General features: G+C 37.9%; 1 protein-coding gene across 1 annotated transcript in view; it reads left to right on the top strand.

The window, feature by feature from the left end:
- Positions 1–7557: 7557 nt before the first annotated feature.
- The window catches only part of LOC139717628 (thioredoxin reductase 1, cytoplasmic-like), a 41758-nt gene continuing 31871 nt past the window's right edge, over positions 7558–17444 (top strand). Inside the window, exon 1 of the mRNA XM_071629135.1 lies at positions 7558–7906. Within this exon, the coding sequence (XP_071485236.1) occupies positions 7805–7906 (102 nt within the window). The 5' untranslated portion in view covers positions 7558–7804. The remainder of the gene's footprint in view (positions 7907–17444) is intronic.

Here is a 17444-nt window from a genome sequence, read left to right as displayed (position 1 = left end):
CCAAAAGTGCTCATTTTTGGTCTAGATATTCTTTGTAGCATTCTTAGCAAATGTACTTGAAAAAAAATTCGGTATCAAAATTAATTTCTTATTTATTTTATTGTTTTATGAATTTCTTATGTATTTCCTTGTTTTTTCGACCTTTTGTTTTTGTTGTTTTTTTCAGCAAAATTTGTGGCAGACCCTTTTTGAAGCATAATACTACTAAAACAAATTGATTTTAGCCATTGAGAGTAAAAATAAGCATATTTATATGAACCATGTGATAAAACTCAATTTGTATTGACTTTGTACACAAAATCACATTTTTGAGCCATTTTCGGTCTCACGTGCATGTACAAAAAGTTATGTAACTTCAGAACCGTACCCCCGGGCATCACAAATTTAATGTCAAAATGTGCGGGAAACTCGAAAGAAAAAAGTCATAGAGCATCGCGGCGAGAGCATTGCGTGTTGCTGAGTAATCGCGCGAAATGTCGAGGGGGGGGCCTTTTAGGCCCCCCCCCAGTCTTTTTAGGGTTAATAAGTTTTCAAATATCAAGAAAACATTTTTTATATCACTGAGGATAGCTGCTTCTGCAATAAATTCTTTCTTACATTTGGTACATTAAGTTGTATTTATATTTAGAAACTAAAAAACTCCAAAACTAAGTGACAGATTGTTTTGTATAATGTGTAGTACTTAACAATGAGTGCGTAGGGCAAAAACAAGCAATCAAAGAGAGATGAATATGAAAAGAGTACAACGTCAGACTCCCCTTCCTCTCTTGAATGTCTGTCCGTCCTCCCAAACTATTAAAAGCCAAGGTATTGCTCATTTTGATAACTCTGCATCAGTAAATATATCACAGGGCAAGAGAGATTCAGGATCAAAATGAAATAAAAAAAGATACAAAATATGTGGCATTTTTGTCACTTGATTAATTTTTCGTGTTTGTGAAATTTTTAACCCCCTACAGGTTTTTTTTTTTTTCCAATGGTATGGATATATGCTTGTGAAAGGCTTCACATATTGATTATATTACAGCTGGTTGAAGAAGGAAATGGCTTACCTGTAATGAAATTTGAAGCTATTGTCACTTTCCTGGGAGAAACATGATTAAATTTAATCAATGTCGTGGTAGTCTCACTTTTTTTTTTGCATTAAAAGACAGTGAAAAAATGGCTAAAGAATGGCATTTCATTTCTTTTATGACTGTTACTATATTCAAGAGAAATTATCAGAAATTGAAGAATGTGGGTGTATGGCTTTGTGGTGTAGCTTGTGAAGTAATGGCACTGCATCATTCCTCTATTTTGTCATTCTTCAGCACATGAATATCATATCATATTTCTCTGAAAAATGTTTATTCAATTGCAACCAGATGCCAAGAATTCCAGGCATCTTATTAAATGCACTCGTTCAAAATTACAAAGAAAAGTAGAGTTAACCATCGTTGTGTTTGACATCTTTATACACAAGTATGAAAAGCATATTATAGTATGAAAATGTATGGTGGATTATGTAACTTATCAGTTCTGTTCTGATATACCAACTTCACCATAGTGTGTGATAGGCATATGATGGGAAATAGAAAATAAGAATTTACATGAAAAATGTAAATCCATACACTTTATGATGTGACTCCATTTAAATGTTATATGTGGTAATGTCTAAATACAGTCATTCAATGTATGCTCAATCTCACTTTTGCTGAATATTTGTGCTGTAATGGATATGCGAGATGATATTTTAGGTTTCTTAGGTACAGTTCGATGGATAGATCACTACATGTTCTTATGCCTTTTTTGTGTACAACAGACACTAAAGTGCCCCCATTTGTAAACACTTTTGAGAAATACATTCCAAATAGAGTATTTTGCTTTTTATAAAGAATACAGAATATAAGATCTTAATATATGAATATATTATATTTGAATACTGTGCCTTCTGCTCCTGTTGTAGACTGTGTAGTGTCAATCTACACTGTGTATAATCAATTTAATATTCTTCTTGAAATACTGCCATTGTATTGTCCGGTGTGTTCATAACAAATCTGTCAAAAGGGTACCAGCATGAGCTGTGACAGAAGTAGTAATATTGAACACACTGATTTCCTCAATCACTCAGCAATTTATTTGGTAATGATGCTTCGAATACCGAGTCTCAGTGAATTGTGGTTTTGTGTCGTACATGTGTTGTTTGGGTGTCTGAAATGGTTCAACGATTCTTTCATCCACATCACAAATATTTGTGTAGTATGTATATTTTGAAATATCTCTTCCTGTGAAATAAGTCGTATGCCTTTAGAGCTAGATCATTTGCTTGACTATCTTAATTCTGCCAGACACAGAGACAGGTAGCTGCTTTTTTTTTCTTCTGAAATGTTCTTTCATCATTACCGAAGGATATTCACTAGTATAAACAAAGGTCTGTGCAGTAGAGTGAACACCCTTTTGTTCTCAATGATGGATTGTATTTTTGTCAATCTACTGTGTGTACTCCTGTATGTTGTTGTGCAATAATGTACACTGCACAGGGATCCTTTACTGGTCTGTTTGTACATGGCTGTACACGTATATCCGTATCAGTTGTCCTTTTCACAGTGTAATGTGCATTGTGTGTTATGCTACCTTAGAGAAGGTCTATCATACTTGTCTGAATAAAGCAATAACTCTACAGATTAATGATTGTCTTTGATGTCATTTCTTGGCAATGCATTTTTGAGTCTCTCCTCGGTGACATTGGCTACTATGCAATAGGAACCCGAGCAATTCATTTAGATTTTACATCTAGCATATTTATACCTCCGCCAGAAAGTGTTCATGGAGGCACTATGTTTTCAGGTGGTCCGTCCATTCTTCTGTCCTTCCATCCGTCCTTCTGTCCATCCTTCCATAATCAATTTTGTGGACAGTGTACACTGTATCTTATAAACCAATTGCTAATGCTAATGAAACTTGACATATTATGTATGTATAAGTGGATGTAGTTGCATCTATCAACTTTTGGGCGTACATGCTGAAGGTCAAAGGTCAAAGATTAAGGTCAAATTCTTGAAATTTCATTATTTCCCCCATATCTGTGCAATGCCTGAAGTTTTTTTCTTGAAACTCAGTGTATTACCAGATAAAGATTCTCTAGGGAAGGCTTGGGCCATGGGGTCAAAGATCAAAGGTGAAGCAAAAATGCTGAAAGTTCACTTCTTTCTCCGTGCCTGGGAAATGGTTCAAGGTATTTTTATGAAACTTTGTACATAGGCATGTACTGCCTGACAATGATTCTCTTGGAAATTTTTGGATCATTTGATCAAAGGTTAAGAGTCAAAGATCAGGTTGAAGTGCTAAAGTGTTATTACATTATGCTGACATTACACTTTTTCTTCATACTAGAGGTTACTTGGTGCATAAACCTAAACTAGGTAGACCCTATATACATGCATTACTGCATAATGATTCTGTAGGGAAACATTTTGGCCATGGGGTCAAAGGTCAAGTGAAAATGTTGCAATTTTCCATATTTTGAAAATAGCACAATGTATTGTCATGAAAATGGATGGTACCATTTGTCATTTGAAAAATTTGGGCCTTAGGGTCAATGGCAACGGTCAAAACTCAAGTAAAAATACAGTGTAATCAAATCTTACTTTAACCATCCTTCAAAATGAAACCAAGTTCAAGGAAAGTAAGCACTTGGCGCGGGACTTGGCACACTTGTGACGAACGTGTCATTTCAGTTGTTTTGTTTGTTTGTTTTTTTTGCCAATTACGTACGTGAAACTGTCATCTCACATTTTCAAGACGAATAGTCTGGTCCTATTGGGAGAACCATGTGATGTGCAGGAGGTATACCAGTCGCCACGGTAAATTTTTTAGTTGTCTTTACTTTGGTTATAAATTTGAAAATAAAATCTGAATTTGAATCATGCCCTATTTGGTCACCAGTAAATATCAAATTGTTCACACACCATGACAAATAATACAAATTTTTAGAATCCTACATGATGCAACGAACCTAAAATATTGAGTTTTATGACTCCCAGTTATTCTCCCTTTTTTTAATGTGTGGACACATTTTTATTCAAGCTTCTATTTGAATCATGTGTAATGAAATGAGCAGAGTCTGGAGTGAATTTAGTGGAATTACAGATGAGGAAAATGAGAGTGAAATAGATCAAGCACTAAATGTGAAGTTGATGACATGACTAATAGCATTCATTCCATGTCAGAGTTTTTAAGTGTATATCATCCAGATCCAGAATGTCACGTTGTACACAAGTTTACCAATAATAGATTATTAGAATTAGCAGACAATCAGAAGTCTAAGTTATTAATTTCCAATTTTCTGTGGATTGTTTTGAATAATTTAATGTGTAATATGTGTATGTATGATACGGGGCTGATGCAACCAGGAAGGGGGGGGGCCTTGGGCCCCTCTTTTTTTGTGCATAACTCATAGGAATACATATGGTTAAACCACTTGGGGCCCACCACTTTTTCATGCCTCCGACACGAAGTGGTGCCGGAGGCATTATGTTTTCGGGTTGTCCGTCCGTCCGTCCGTAATGAATTTTGTGGACAGGTTAACTATCAAAACCTTTTGAGGTATCCTAATGAAACTTGGCATGTATGTGTCTTAGGGGGTGAAGTTGTGCCTATCAACTTTTGGGTGCACATGCTCAAGGTCAAAGGTCAAAAGGTCAAGGTCAAATACATAAAATTTCACTATTTCCACCATATCTATGCAATGCCTGAAGATATTTTTTTGAAACTTAGTGTATTCATGTACTACCCAATTAAGATTCTCTGGTGAAAGTTTGGGTCATGAGGTCAAAGGTCAAAGGTCAAAAGGTCAAGTAAAGATATTAAAACTTCACCTTTTTTCTCTGTACCTTGGAAATTGTTCAAGGTATCTTCATGGAACATAGTATATATACATGTACTGACTGGCAGTGATTATCTAGAAAATTTAGGGTTCATGGGGTCAAAGGTCAGGGGTCAAAGGTCAAGGGAAACACTTCAAAATTTTACTATTTCCGTCATGTTTATGCAATGCTGGCAGGATTTTTTTTTTTTTTACACTTGGTGTATGCATGCATAACCTAATAGAGATTCTTTGGAAAGATTTTTTTTTCCTTTTGTTTGTACCTCAAAGGTCAAAAGGTCAAAGAGCAAGTGAAAGTGCTGAACTAAGCTTTTCCTCCATGTGTATCTCGGAAGTGGCTCAAGTTATCTTGAAACATACTACATATTTACGCATGTTCTGCCTGACAGTGATTATTTTATGAATTTTAGGGTCAAAGGCCAGATGAAAATGGTAACAATTTACTATTCAATACAGAAATTGCACTTTTTCTCCGTACCTTGAAAATAACTCAATGCATAAACATATGAATGGGTCAAAGTCAAGTTAAAGTCCTTAACTCCCAAATACATGCTCTCCTATTCAAGGAAGGTGAACATTTAACACATTTGTGACAAACTTGTCGTTTTAATATTTTGCCAATTTTGTGAAAATGTAATCACACATTGTCCACATGTACTATCTGGACCTATTAGGAGAATCATGCATTAGGGCGGAGGCATAGCAGTCGCCATAGCGACATTTCTAGTCTTTCTTTTTATTTTAACCCTGGAAGTGACACCAGAAAATTGCACTGAAGTCCAATTCTTTTTTGCCTTTTGCCAGCTAATGAAATCTGGAAGTGGCACCAGAAATATAACCTGCCCCCCCCCCCCCCCCCCACTTTCAATGCAGCGCTGGCCCTGATATGATATTTACACCTACATACATAAATTACATGCATATTATTGAATAGTTGAAAGCGTACAGCAAGTTAACTGCAGCGCAAATTGAGCAAATAAACTTTTGCTACTGTTGAAATGAAATGGCACACCTTCTGTTTTGGCACACTTCTGTTTTGAACCCTGAACGAATGGACAAATATATCGTTCTAAGAAAAGAACTGAAAATTAAGGAAAGGCAGCTTCAATTAAGACTAAAAGTCAGCAAAGATGGCATATGTCGTTTTCATACAAATCTTATACTTCTCTTTTTTATAGTTATTGGAGATACATCATTCAAGACAATAATATTGCATGCGTGTGTTGTGAAATACTACACTCAGCAAAAAAGAAAAAAAAAGAGAGTAAATACTTTTTCCAGTTTATATTTTTTCATAGAAGATTTTGATGAAAATCAATGTATCATGTACCATATTAAAGGTAATGTCATTGGCTATCAACCTAGTAGGTCAATATAAGGTGAAATTTTACGCATGAATAAGCACATTCGTTTTTGTCTACCAAGGCACAAAAGTAAAAATTGCAAAAAGTGACATGTTATTCATCTACAAATGCCCTTCAAGATAACAATGATTACAAAAGACCAGTATAACACAATGAGAGATATGAATGAAATAACAAAAATAAGTTTTCATTCCCCATGTTCTTTTTATGTCTTTATAACCTCAAACATAATCATAATTAGTGGGAAACTAAAGGGGGAAATAAGAATTTTTCTATCTACTCAAACTTCAAATGACATAAGGAGTGAGGGCACAAAGATGATCAAATGAGCAGAATATCTTTATTTTTAAGAATTCATGAGATAAATTCAAGAACCAAATATCATTTACAATTTTCCTAATATGAGAAATAAATTCAAATTCCTACCATTTTTGTTAATATTGCTTCTCTCATTTCATTTGAATTTTGATTTGACAGAAGATTCTTAACTTTCCTCCATTACTTTTAGCTTTTATTGGTCTTTTTGGACTTCAAAGATATTATATAGATCATAAGTTTATTTTTGCAACTTAAGTCATGTTTAATATTGTGTTAAATTTGTCTTTTGTTCGTATCGTTACATGAAAGAGCACTTATGCATGAATGACAACTTGTTCATTTTTGCAATTTTTACTTTTGTGCCTTGGAAGAGAAAAACGAAGGTGTTTGCTCATGCATAAAGTTTCCCTTTTTATTGACTTACTAGGTTGATAAATTACCTTTCTTATGATGTACAATACATCAACAGGGCCGGCGGAGCGCTTTCAAAAGTGGGGGGCACTTCCGGGCGTCATGAGCTAACAAGAAAAAAAAAAAGGACAAAAAAAAAGAAGAAGAAGAAGAAAAAAAAAAGGTCCTCAGCTCATCTCTCCCCTTCCACTTCAGGGTTTCTTCAGCTGACAAGCAAAAAAAAGAGAAAAAGAAAAGATAAGATCGAACATCTCTGAGCTGATAATCAAAAGATATCATGAGAGTCAAGTCCATCAGTGACAGTCGCAGAACTTTTGACCGAGTTGCTTATTTTCAGTTTGGCGCGCTCTCTGTTCATTGGCCAAATCTCCCTAAAGTTTCACCACAGCCATGCTGCACGTGGTATGTTGTGTGCAATCCATCTAATTTACGTACTTGAACCGCCCAGAAAACTCTACATAAGCTGCAGTGCATGCACTGTCCCATCGCGCGCACCCTTCGTCGCCGCGCGGTAAATCTTGATCACATGGAAATTACCCCGATGTGCATGCATAAAGTATTCGATCCGCCGCCGAGTCTCAGCAGCAAGAGAAAAGCTCGGAGACCGTACCGACGTGTTTGCGTAATAATTCTGTGCCAAATTACAACGTACTACCGGTAGTTAGGTTGTGCGTGCGATCGAGTTCTCCGTAGAGATTCTACACACTCGATCTTGAATGGATTGCCGCCGAGTCATCGCTCACTACTTTTGAGTTTTACGACTGGACAACTATTAATTTTAGCAGAGATTGTGTAGCTGGGTGTTGGAGAAGAATCCGAATTTTCCCTGGTTTACAAGCGGGAGAACATGGCGCCCGTCGCCCGAGATTTGCGGGCGGTCCTGCTGGATCACATTCGGTCCAATGATGTTATGATATTTAGCAAGACAACATGCCCCTTCTGCGATAAGGTTTGTATCATGAATTGTGCGCATTATCACTGACCAGTCATAATCAGGCTAACTGCTAGTCAGTATTAATTTGTGCATGCATACTAGATCTAGACCTAGGCCTATAAAGGTATAATGTTTAGTAGATACTGTGACAAGAACAAGGATATGTAAATTTGTTGGGTACCCCGGCTATTTATCGTAGGCGGTATCTTTAACGTTAAAGACTTTTTACAGGGCTGCAAACTTCCAATGTGAGTTTACACTGTAAATTTACGTGGGATATGTTTGTCCTTCAATTTCAGTGAAAGTTATGACACACTGCTAAAAAAGAGGGCAGCGATCACACCAAGGGGGGGGGGGGGGGGGGTTCATAAGTCGAAAGGCATGGCGTGTTTACATTCCCATCCAAATTTCCGCAGTTGTTGGGGATCTTTTCTTTTTTATGCGGTGCATTCTTTTTTTCAACATCCAACTAGTTCAGTGTGGAAAACCCGCTCACGAGGCCTGCTCCCCTGTATGAGCACTGGTAAACCTTGACCGAAAGATCGGTCTGTATCTGTCCGTCGGGGAATGTTCCGCGGAGACTGCGTCTGGCTTCACGGATCCCCTCCGTATACAGACCGAAGTCAATGATGCCAGCTACTGTGTGGCAGTAGCGCACAGATAAAACGTTACTATAAACCAAATTACAGGCAGCTTTTTTACATTCAAACAAGTTTGACATGATATGACACATTATGCAGCAATATTTGGGGTTAATTTCTCACATTTTGCAATCGAAATACTCACAGTAACGCGGTTATAATGCAGAAATTTTATCCATATCGCAACATCGCCGTTCGCTAGCTGTAAGTCGCCATTTTGAATCTGTAAACCAATCACATGCGAGGTACTTTATTAAGTAAAAAAAACACGTAGAAACTACCTCGCATGTGATTGGCTAGTAGATTCATACTGTATGTTTCTCCAGTTTGAACGTGACGACGCGACGGGCTGGTTGATGTGTGTTTTGCGTTGAAAATTCGACCGAAATATTGGATTATTCATTAATCTGGTGAGAGTAGTCTATTCTTGAATAGTTGATTTAACTATTCAAGCTTAAATTTGCCGACCTAGGGCCGTGAATTAGACGCAATCGAGAAGGGTGAGGTACCTCACCCAATTTTCCATAGGGACAGTGGTTAAGAACATCCACACAGCAATGGGTACTACAACCTTCCGTCTGTCTACGGAGGACGGCGTTAATGGCAAAATACAAAAGAGTCCTCCGGACAGACGGATCTTTCTGTCTATGGTAAACCTAACCTTACCACTAACGTTAGAATTCAGTCACTTTGACTTACCGAATTCATGTTTTTTCTGCAATATTTTTTCAACTGAAATTAGAACCTCTAACATTAGTCTAGTCCTCTACTTAACAGTTAGAAGTTCTAACGTACTCTACCGTATAGTCGCCACTTGCACGGACCAGGAGAACTAACGATAGGCACTGAATTAGTTCGCCGCTTAGCGCGCCACGTATTAGCGCGTGTGTTGGAAACTTATACACACACTTCAATGTAGGATGCATTGTGCATCATGGGATTTGAAAAACTTTGTTAATATGTCACCTGGAATCCATTCGAAATCAAAAACATTCTCGCATTAAAAATGGTTTTGTCACCTGTTACATATGGTAAAATGTATTTGAATTACAATTAGACGGTCTATTTGTGTTTTTATGGAGGAAAAAGGTAAATTAGGAATGTCTTTTGAGAGTGATGAAAATCCGTCGCCCCAGCGGGAGTGTGAGTTGGCTTCCTCTCAGTTCGGGAAACCGGCTCATGAGGACCGCTCCCGCGTACGAGGACTGCCCCGCCTCATGAGGACCGCCCCCACGCCTCATGAGGCCCGGGGGGAACGCCTCATGAGGCCCCCTGTTCACTTCTTATTCATCTCACATGTGACGTATAAATTGTCGCAACTTTGCACGGGGATTTTTTGTTACACACACATGTCCACTATCCATGATGAAAAGAAGAAAAAATCCTGTCTGGTTTTTTTTTTTCGAAAATCGAGTTTTAATCAACCGATTCAGAGCGCCCATCAAAACACGGGCACCAGCGTGTTCGCACAATGCAAGACTGCCGCACCTAGCGGCCTGATCAGACTGTCGGATCAGGCCGCTAGGTGTGAGATGAATAAAAAGTGAATAGGGGGCCTCATGAGGCGTTCCCCCCCCCCCCCCCCCCCCCCCCCCCCCCCCCCGCATGAGACAGGGCAGTCCTCGTACGCGGGAGCGGTCCTCATGAGCGGGTTTCCCGGACTGCTCTTGGCATGTGGTGATATCCTGACATTAGTTTTTATTTGTGAAAACTGTATGCTGACATTGTCCTATTGATGGGACCCGGGGCATAATTATTCATCAAATGACTAGTGACTACTTATTTCATTGGTTGAAGGTATCAGCATGGGATGTGATACATTTAATGAATTGTATTTCAAACTGGTTGCCAATGGGATGTATTCACCATGTGTATCATTTGACCCTGTCCTTCAAAAATGAAAAAGAGTGGCTTTTGCATGCACAAATTCCTGCCTTCTTTCAAAATAGATTGGTACATTGTACTGAATACACCACATGGACATACTACATTGAGTGTTGTCGGTGCCATTGTTGCACAATAGTGTTATGAAGGTACTAAAAGTGATTGGAAATGCAATGTAGAAAAACCCTCAAGATTGTGCATGCATGTGCATGCATTTAGAATGAAAGACATGTTTCTACTGCAGCTCTAATGCACAAATGTGTGTATACTACCAGACCTTTGTTTATGTTTGTTCCCTTTCCTTGGTCTGAGTGAAAATCCTTCAGGCCTGCATTCATACATCCCAAGTGATTCAGTAGGGAACTGGCCACTTGGCAAACTAGCTGTCTGAACAGTTTTCCTCCTTGTAGGTAATTCAAATTACTTAGTCATTCTCTGCAATGTTCCTCACACCCATGTCTGGGTTTAATAGTAGATTGCAATGTGGTTGTCCACGTTTCTGCTTTATTTTTGCTGAAACTAGTCTCTCAGTGATACCTGGAATCATGGTCGGGGACAATATTTCAAGTTTAAATCACAGCCTAACTTTTTGTGATAACACGAGACTTTCTAAAATCTAGGTATCTCAGTAACGACCTCATGTGTATACAGTATATCCCTCCCCCATTGTCAGTGTTTGATAGTACATGTAGATTGCAATGTGTTTGTCCATGTTTCTGCTTTATTTTGAAAAAGTACATGTACATGTATTTCATTGACAGAGAATACATGGCCATACTTGTGAGAGATGACGATGAATACAATCCTGTATTTCAAAGTAGTTTCATCAAGGAGGTATACCTCCTTGGTTTCATCCACACTCTTACTGCTGTTTAGTGTCACCATTGCATTGTCATATTTTCTTCAGTTGGTCATTCTTTCTTAATGAAAAGGTAACCCAGATTCCTTGATCTGTTTTAAACATCTGAAAATATATGTATTATTAGAGTTTGTATGAGTAAGATAGTTTCTCTTCAAGTACTGCATTGAGTCGTAATCGGGATGCAAAGGAGTGTGTGGATACAGCTGATCATAAGATGCACTAGTATGCAGGATTTTCAGAGACATTTATACAATTTAGTCTTGAGATAACACATGATATACTTAGTGAAAATTCCTCATTCCACAGCACAACGCTTGAAAACTTTTTTCTTTGGTGGCCTATATGGCCCACTAAAATCTTCAACTCATGCAGTTTTGGTGGCCTGAAAAAAGAATTTTTATGTAGTGGCCTTTACATTTAGATAAAACCACAACGTAACAATTGCGACGCATTTTAGGGAGGGGAAGGGAGATGGATGCAAAGGACAAAGCTTTGAGTCTGTGATTCACAGAATGTGGTCATATTTTTTTCCTATCACAGCAGCATTCGAGGTTGCCATGATAAAAAGCTCTGTTGGCTGAATGACTTGCTGTTTGTTGTTGTTTTTTCAACTCACTCAGATATATGCTACCTTTGAGTGGCTTAGGTTTCAATTTATCGTCTTTATCCAGGTTTTAATACTTTTTTGATTAACTGTGGCATTCAGATAATTTCAACCTGTGAGTTACATACATATAGCTTGCATATTTGTTGTCTTTTAGTGTTTCTAAAATATTCCCATTTTGTAAGAAGGGTCTGCTTGATACTGAAAGACACTACATGTATGTACATGTTGTGACGTACAATGAGATATACACATTTTTTCTTTAATAATATTGCCTTGTGCAGTTCAAGAGAAAGTTGCCCTCAAAAGAGAGAGCTGTTTTGATTGGAAGATGACCCCTGAATTGCAGTAGATCAAAATGAACAAATTGTATGGACAGTGTACTTACATTTTGTAAGTGTGGTGCTCGGCTCATATCAAAGGGATGTAGAAGAAAAAGCACCTTTGTCTCATTACCAAGTCACCATTCTCTGTTCTTTTTTTTTTTCCTTTATTCATATAAATGCAAAGTGACTCAAATCTATGTTGTCTATTTTGAAAAGAGTTAAGTTTTATGCTAGGAAATTCACTTGTACAGGAAGATACTATAAAACAATACATTCGCGGCATGAAAATTTCACGAATAGGAGCTGACGGTCTTTCTCTCAGCATGAAATTTTGGAGACTTAACACTGGCATCCAATGCATATTGTGTATGTAGGCAAGAACTTTCACATGCATTTTAATTTTGCGAATGTTGCTGCTCGCGAAATTCACCAAATTGAATGCACGCAAACATTCCTCGTTTTACAGTAGCGCCTTCAATATGGTGTGCTTCACTTTCGATCACTAACATTTCTGTGGAGACAAAGGAAAATCTTTGAATTTGTCATACTGTTGCATGAGCAGTGGCTGTAATCTTGTACAAGCCTGGTAGCTACTATGTATTCAGTAGTACAGAACACACAGTTGACATAATACATTTGGAGTTGTCATCACAATCTAAATGATTTGTGTTGTACATTCTAAATTGCTAGGTTGCTCTTATGATTCTTAGAATACAAATGTGTACGTTTAAGAAACAGCTTCCCCCTTCGATATATTTTCCTTTCCCCTCCATTGAAGGTCACTTTTTTTTTTCTATATATATGAATACATTTGTGCTGTCATATAGAGCTGAGATTGTAAACAATAGTTGAGCTTGTTACTGCATAATTCACTCAGTACTGTAAAAGCATTTGCAACGAAACAATTATCTCTTTATTATTTTTATATTGTGTGTGTGTTTTTTTTTTAATTGGAAAACATCCACGCTTAAAAATGAAGGGAAAATGCTAAATTTTGTTTCAGAGGCTGAAATACAAATTGTGTAAGCACTGTGAAAATTTGAAGGCTGCAGGTTTACAAGAGAGATGACAAAGCACAATTTAAATCCTATTCAGCAAGTTCCATTCCACCCTGGTTCCTTTGCTGACGCAAATGGGATCCTTTAGCCGGCACGTTGGACCATTCAGGCGCACTCATCGTGATTAAATAGGACCGTCGTGGAGCGGTAGCGTGTGTGGCTGAAGATGATTGCCTATCATAACTTGACCAAACATGCTCACATCACAAAGGGAGTTTTGTATTTGTGCTATGTGGGGTCAGGATTAGGTAGGGTGATCCAGGTGAAAATTTTACAAGGCACTACTGCATTACTTCATAATAAGTCTTGAAGTACAAAGTTGTACTGGTACACTAAAGTCTGAACCAGTGCTTTAGGCTTCTTCAAATAACTGGCCAGGAGTGTCACTGGTTGTGGTGATCGAGTTGCCCAGTCGTATGGGGAGGGGGGTCTTTGTCCAAAGAGGCAAGTGATGTCAGAGGAAACTGAAATGGCCAAAAAACACTGGAATGCACGCACCATTGTGAAATATGTAGATTTTTAATGTGGAGAATGTTTGTCGGTGCTGCGTAATTAAGCAGATGAATTAAAGAACCCCATGAGTATCGTCAGTGTATGTCACAAGGCACAGCACGAAACAGGCTGGCCTGCATGGGGCATGACAGGGCTGCAAGTTAGTGTAAGGGCATTCAGTTGCCTTTAAAACTAATTTTCTCAAATAGCCCCAGAAAGGGGGGCCCCTTGCCAGCGCTGCTGACCGATTGCGGGATTACTCAATGCCCATTGTGGAGTTACCGGGACACAGTCGTGGAATGGAAGCGTCAGCTGTTTGTGAGAGCAGCATGCAAACTTCCCTGTGTGTTGGCCAAAAGGTCATAGTCTTGTGTGCATAGTCTTCTCTTGGTTGTATATATTGCAAAGTACTTGGCCACTCAAAGTCGCCCCTTGTACAGTATTATGACTGTCATCAAGATCCTACATACCTCTGAATTCGCTTGCCCCTTGTGCCCGGGACATTTCAGATTTCACTGAAGTTGTTTGCCTGATAGGAAGCTCAAGTGAACCAAAGGCGACATTTGATTTGTACTTCATGTTTAGTTACACACCCAGTATTTACATTTAGGTATAAACTTAGCTGTTGAACTTCATGAAATTGAATATTTACTCTCAGCAAACATGGTAATGATTATGATTATCATATTCAGAACTGCCAGCCATTATTAAGTAACAGACACAAGTCTGTTTAAATGTTACGATACTTTGATTGGATTGAGGACCCGAAAAATGCATTTAAAGACTCTTCGACCAGGAGAAATTGGAAGTCTTTCTGTTTATAGAATTTGTGTCATAATCATTTGGTTACTAGGATGAAATAGGTAAAATAGAAATAGATATAAAAAAAAAAAAACAGTTGTGCAGCCTGTGTTTTAACGCCATCACACATTTTACGCACCCCACAAATCTAATTTGCCTGTGCCAGATACTTCCCCAGCGTATATATCTGACGTAATTAAAACGATAGACTGTTACTCCTTGCTCCCTCCCCTGCTAGTCTGTAATGGGGATGATTCTACGGTGTGGGCAAGAGAGAGCTATCTCTTTCCTTTCTATCTGAAATCTCCTCCTACCTTCTCCCCAGCTTTTATCTTTCTCTCGCAGTCCAAATGCGAGCCAGGGTTTTTTCTTTTAATGGGCCGAGTTGCTGGCATTGTGGTGAGAAATTTCACTCTGCAGAATCGGAATCTAATAATGGAAGTTGGCTTGTCCACTTGCCTGGAAGGCTGTGAGAACCAGTGGATAGCTACTGCTAGCTTATGCTGATGGATGCTGGCTAATGGTGCTCAGTTGTGCGGATGAGTGATATATCAATAGTTCGCTTCAGAGAACCTTGTTGTGCAAGTGAAAATATGCTTCCTGTCACCATTAGAGTAGCTTGGTTAATGGTATATTGTTTTGTTTTGTCTTATGTCTGTTTTTGATTGCTTTACTGCTACTTCTGAATGACTCATAAAAAATATCATACACTGGACAGTAGCAAGCATAATATGTCAACAAATGCAGTATAATTACTTGAGAAAAAAGAAAAAGGTATGCTAGCAACATTTAAAGTCCTGTCTATTCACTTATTAAACAAATGCAGCATAATCTCAGCCTTCACCTACCTACCTATCTATCTATCTATCTATCTATCTATCTATCTATCTATCTATCTATCGATCTATCTATCTATCTATCTATCTATCTATCTATCTATCTATCTCTCTATCTATCTATCTTTCTGTATATTTTTGCATGCTATTGGGCGCATACCATTACTTCTTAAAGGACAGGTCCCCCTTCATATACGAAAAGGATTTGCAGCAATATCAGTAGAACACATGATCAGTGAAAGTTTGTGGATAATTGGACAATCCGTTCGAAAGTTCCGAATTTTTGAAGTTTCAGTGCCGCCATTGCTGGATGAGAAGACTGCAACAGCTTTTGATGTCACATGTGTAGGATGATATAAGGAAAGTATGAAGAAAATTCAACATGTTTCGCTTTTCTCGCATAATGATAGAGCATATGGCTTGCCTCTTTCAGAAGGCAGGGGGAGTAATATTACCCTTAACATGTAATACATGGTGTACTTATATATCAGTAGCGAGTTGAGGGAATGTGTACTTTTTTTCAAAAAATAAAATTTTGTGGGATTCTTTATGTTTTCCTTGTATCGTTCTACGCATGTGACATCATACACTGTAGTAGTCTTCTCACCCAGCAGTGACTGTGTAGAAACTTTTAATAAGAATTCATAACTTTTGAATGGATTGTCTGATTTTGTCCTCAAACTTTCACTGATGTGTTCTATTGATGTTGCTGCATTCTCTCAATTGTTATGTGTAGGAAGGTGGACTTGTCTAATAGACCAACTCGTCATTTTGTCATAATTGTTGTTTGGTCGTAAACCTGGCAAGAGATACAGTATACATGCGTTTTAATAAGAAGCCTTGTTTTCATTATCGTGATACACTGTATTTACGAGTCAGAGCTGAACCTGTGTTGACACAGTGGCGTAGGGTGTTGTGATGAATCACTCAAAATATTAAAAACAAACAAACAAACAAAAGACAAAAGCAACAACACAGGATACACCTTGTGATAAGTGACAGATCCAATAGAGAGGAAGCTGCGCAGAAGCACCCTTCAATGTGTGAGCAAGGGTGTTGGAGATGATCTGTAAGCTGTGAAATTTGAGTTGCAAATTATTTCTATTTGCATCTGTCTATCATATTGAGCAGTTTGTTGTGACTGATTGGGTTGATGTTTAAAGAGAAGATCCACTGCAAAAATAGATAAACTTCAAAGGAAAGAGAAAAATATTACCTACAGAACAATACAAACATGAAAAAATTGGATAAGAAATAAGGAAGATGTTACATTTTGAAATTTCACATTTTTTTTTTGAAAACATTTCTTGACCAGTCCTTACGCCTGCATCTATGTAGATAGTATTTCTCCATGTCATGAATTATGCAAATTGGACAGTACATTGCAATGTCAATCAAACACTTTCACCAGGGCACCTCCCTGATTCTCACTGCCAATGAAAACACTGGCAGTTACATAGTGTGTGAGTGTGATGGTTGTGCAGAGGTCCATCTAAACTTAGTCCTGATGGCTATTTTTTTTTCTCTCTCCCTCCGTACTGTCGCCCGAATTAATTAACGTGCCCAGGCCATCCCCTTTGTGAGTGTCAACACATTCTGGTGGTGCAATATTAAAAAGTGAAGCTATATCCAGACCTGTAGTGTAACAACAGCATTTTTTTTTTGGAAAAATCTTAGCCTGGAGGCTTAGTGATGTGAGGCATTGCTCTTTCTGGTGGCATGGGGATGGTGGCCTTGGCACTTTACCGTTGTAGCACCATTTGATTACAAGATAGCATGCAAACGTGGGATTTGTAGAGATTTATAGCATCATTTTGCCTCAGCAATTTGTATTAACAGGGAGGGCTGGTTTAATAGACATTAGTCTGAAGTCATTTTGCCTACAGTTGATCAAGGGATACAGCCTAGCGATTATGTTTGCAGTGTCATTTTGTAATTTTATTGGTATGTAATTGTTATCTGATTTTTATTTTGTTATTATTATTGTTATTATTATTATTATTATTATTATTATTATTATTATTATTATTATTATTATTATCATTATTA

Source organism: Diadema antillarum, unplaced genomic scaffold (assembly GCF_040938485.1).
Source record: "Diadema antillarum isolate AM-2024a unplaced genomic scaffold, OU_Dant_1.0 scf00000078, whole genome shotgun sequence".
NCBI classification, from domain to species: Eukaryota; Metazoa; Echinodermata; class Echinoidea; order Diadematoida; family Diadematidae; genus Diadema; species Diadema antillarum.
This window is presented reverse-complemented; position numbering and strand designations above follow the sequence as displayed.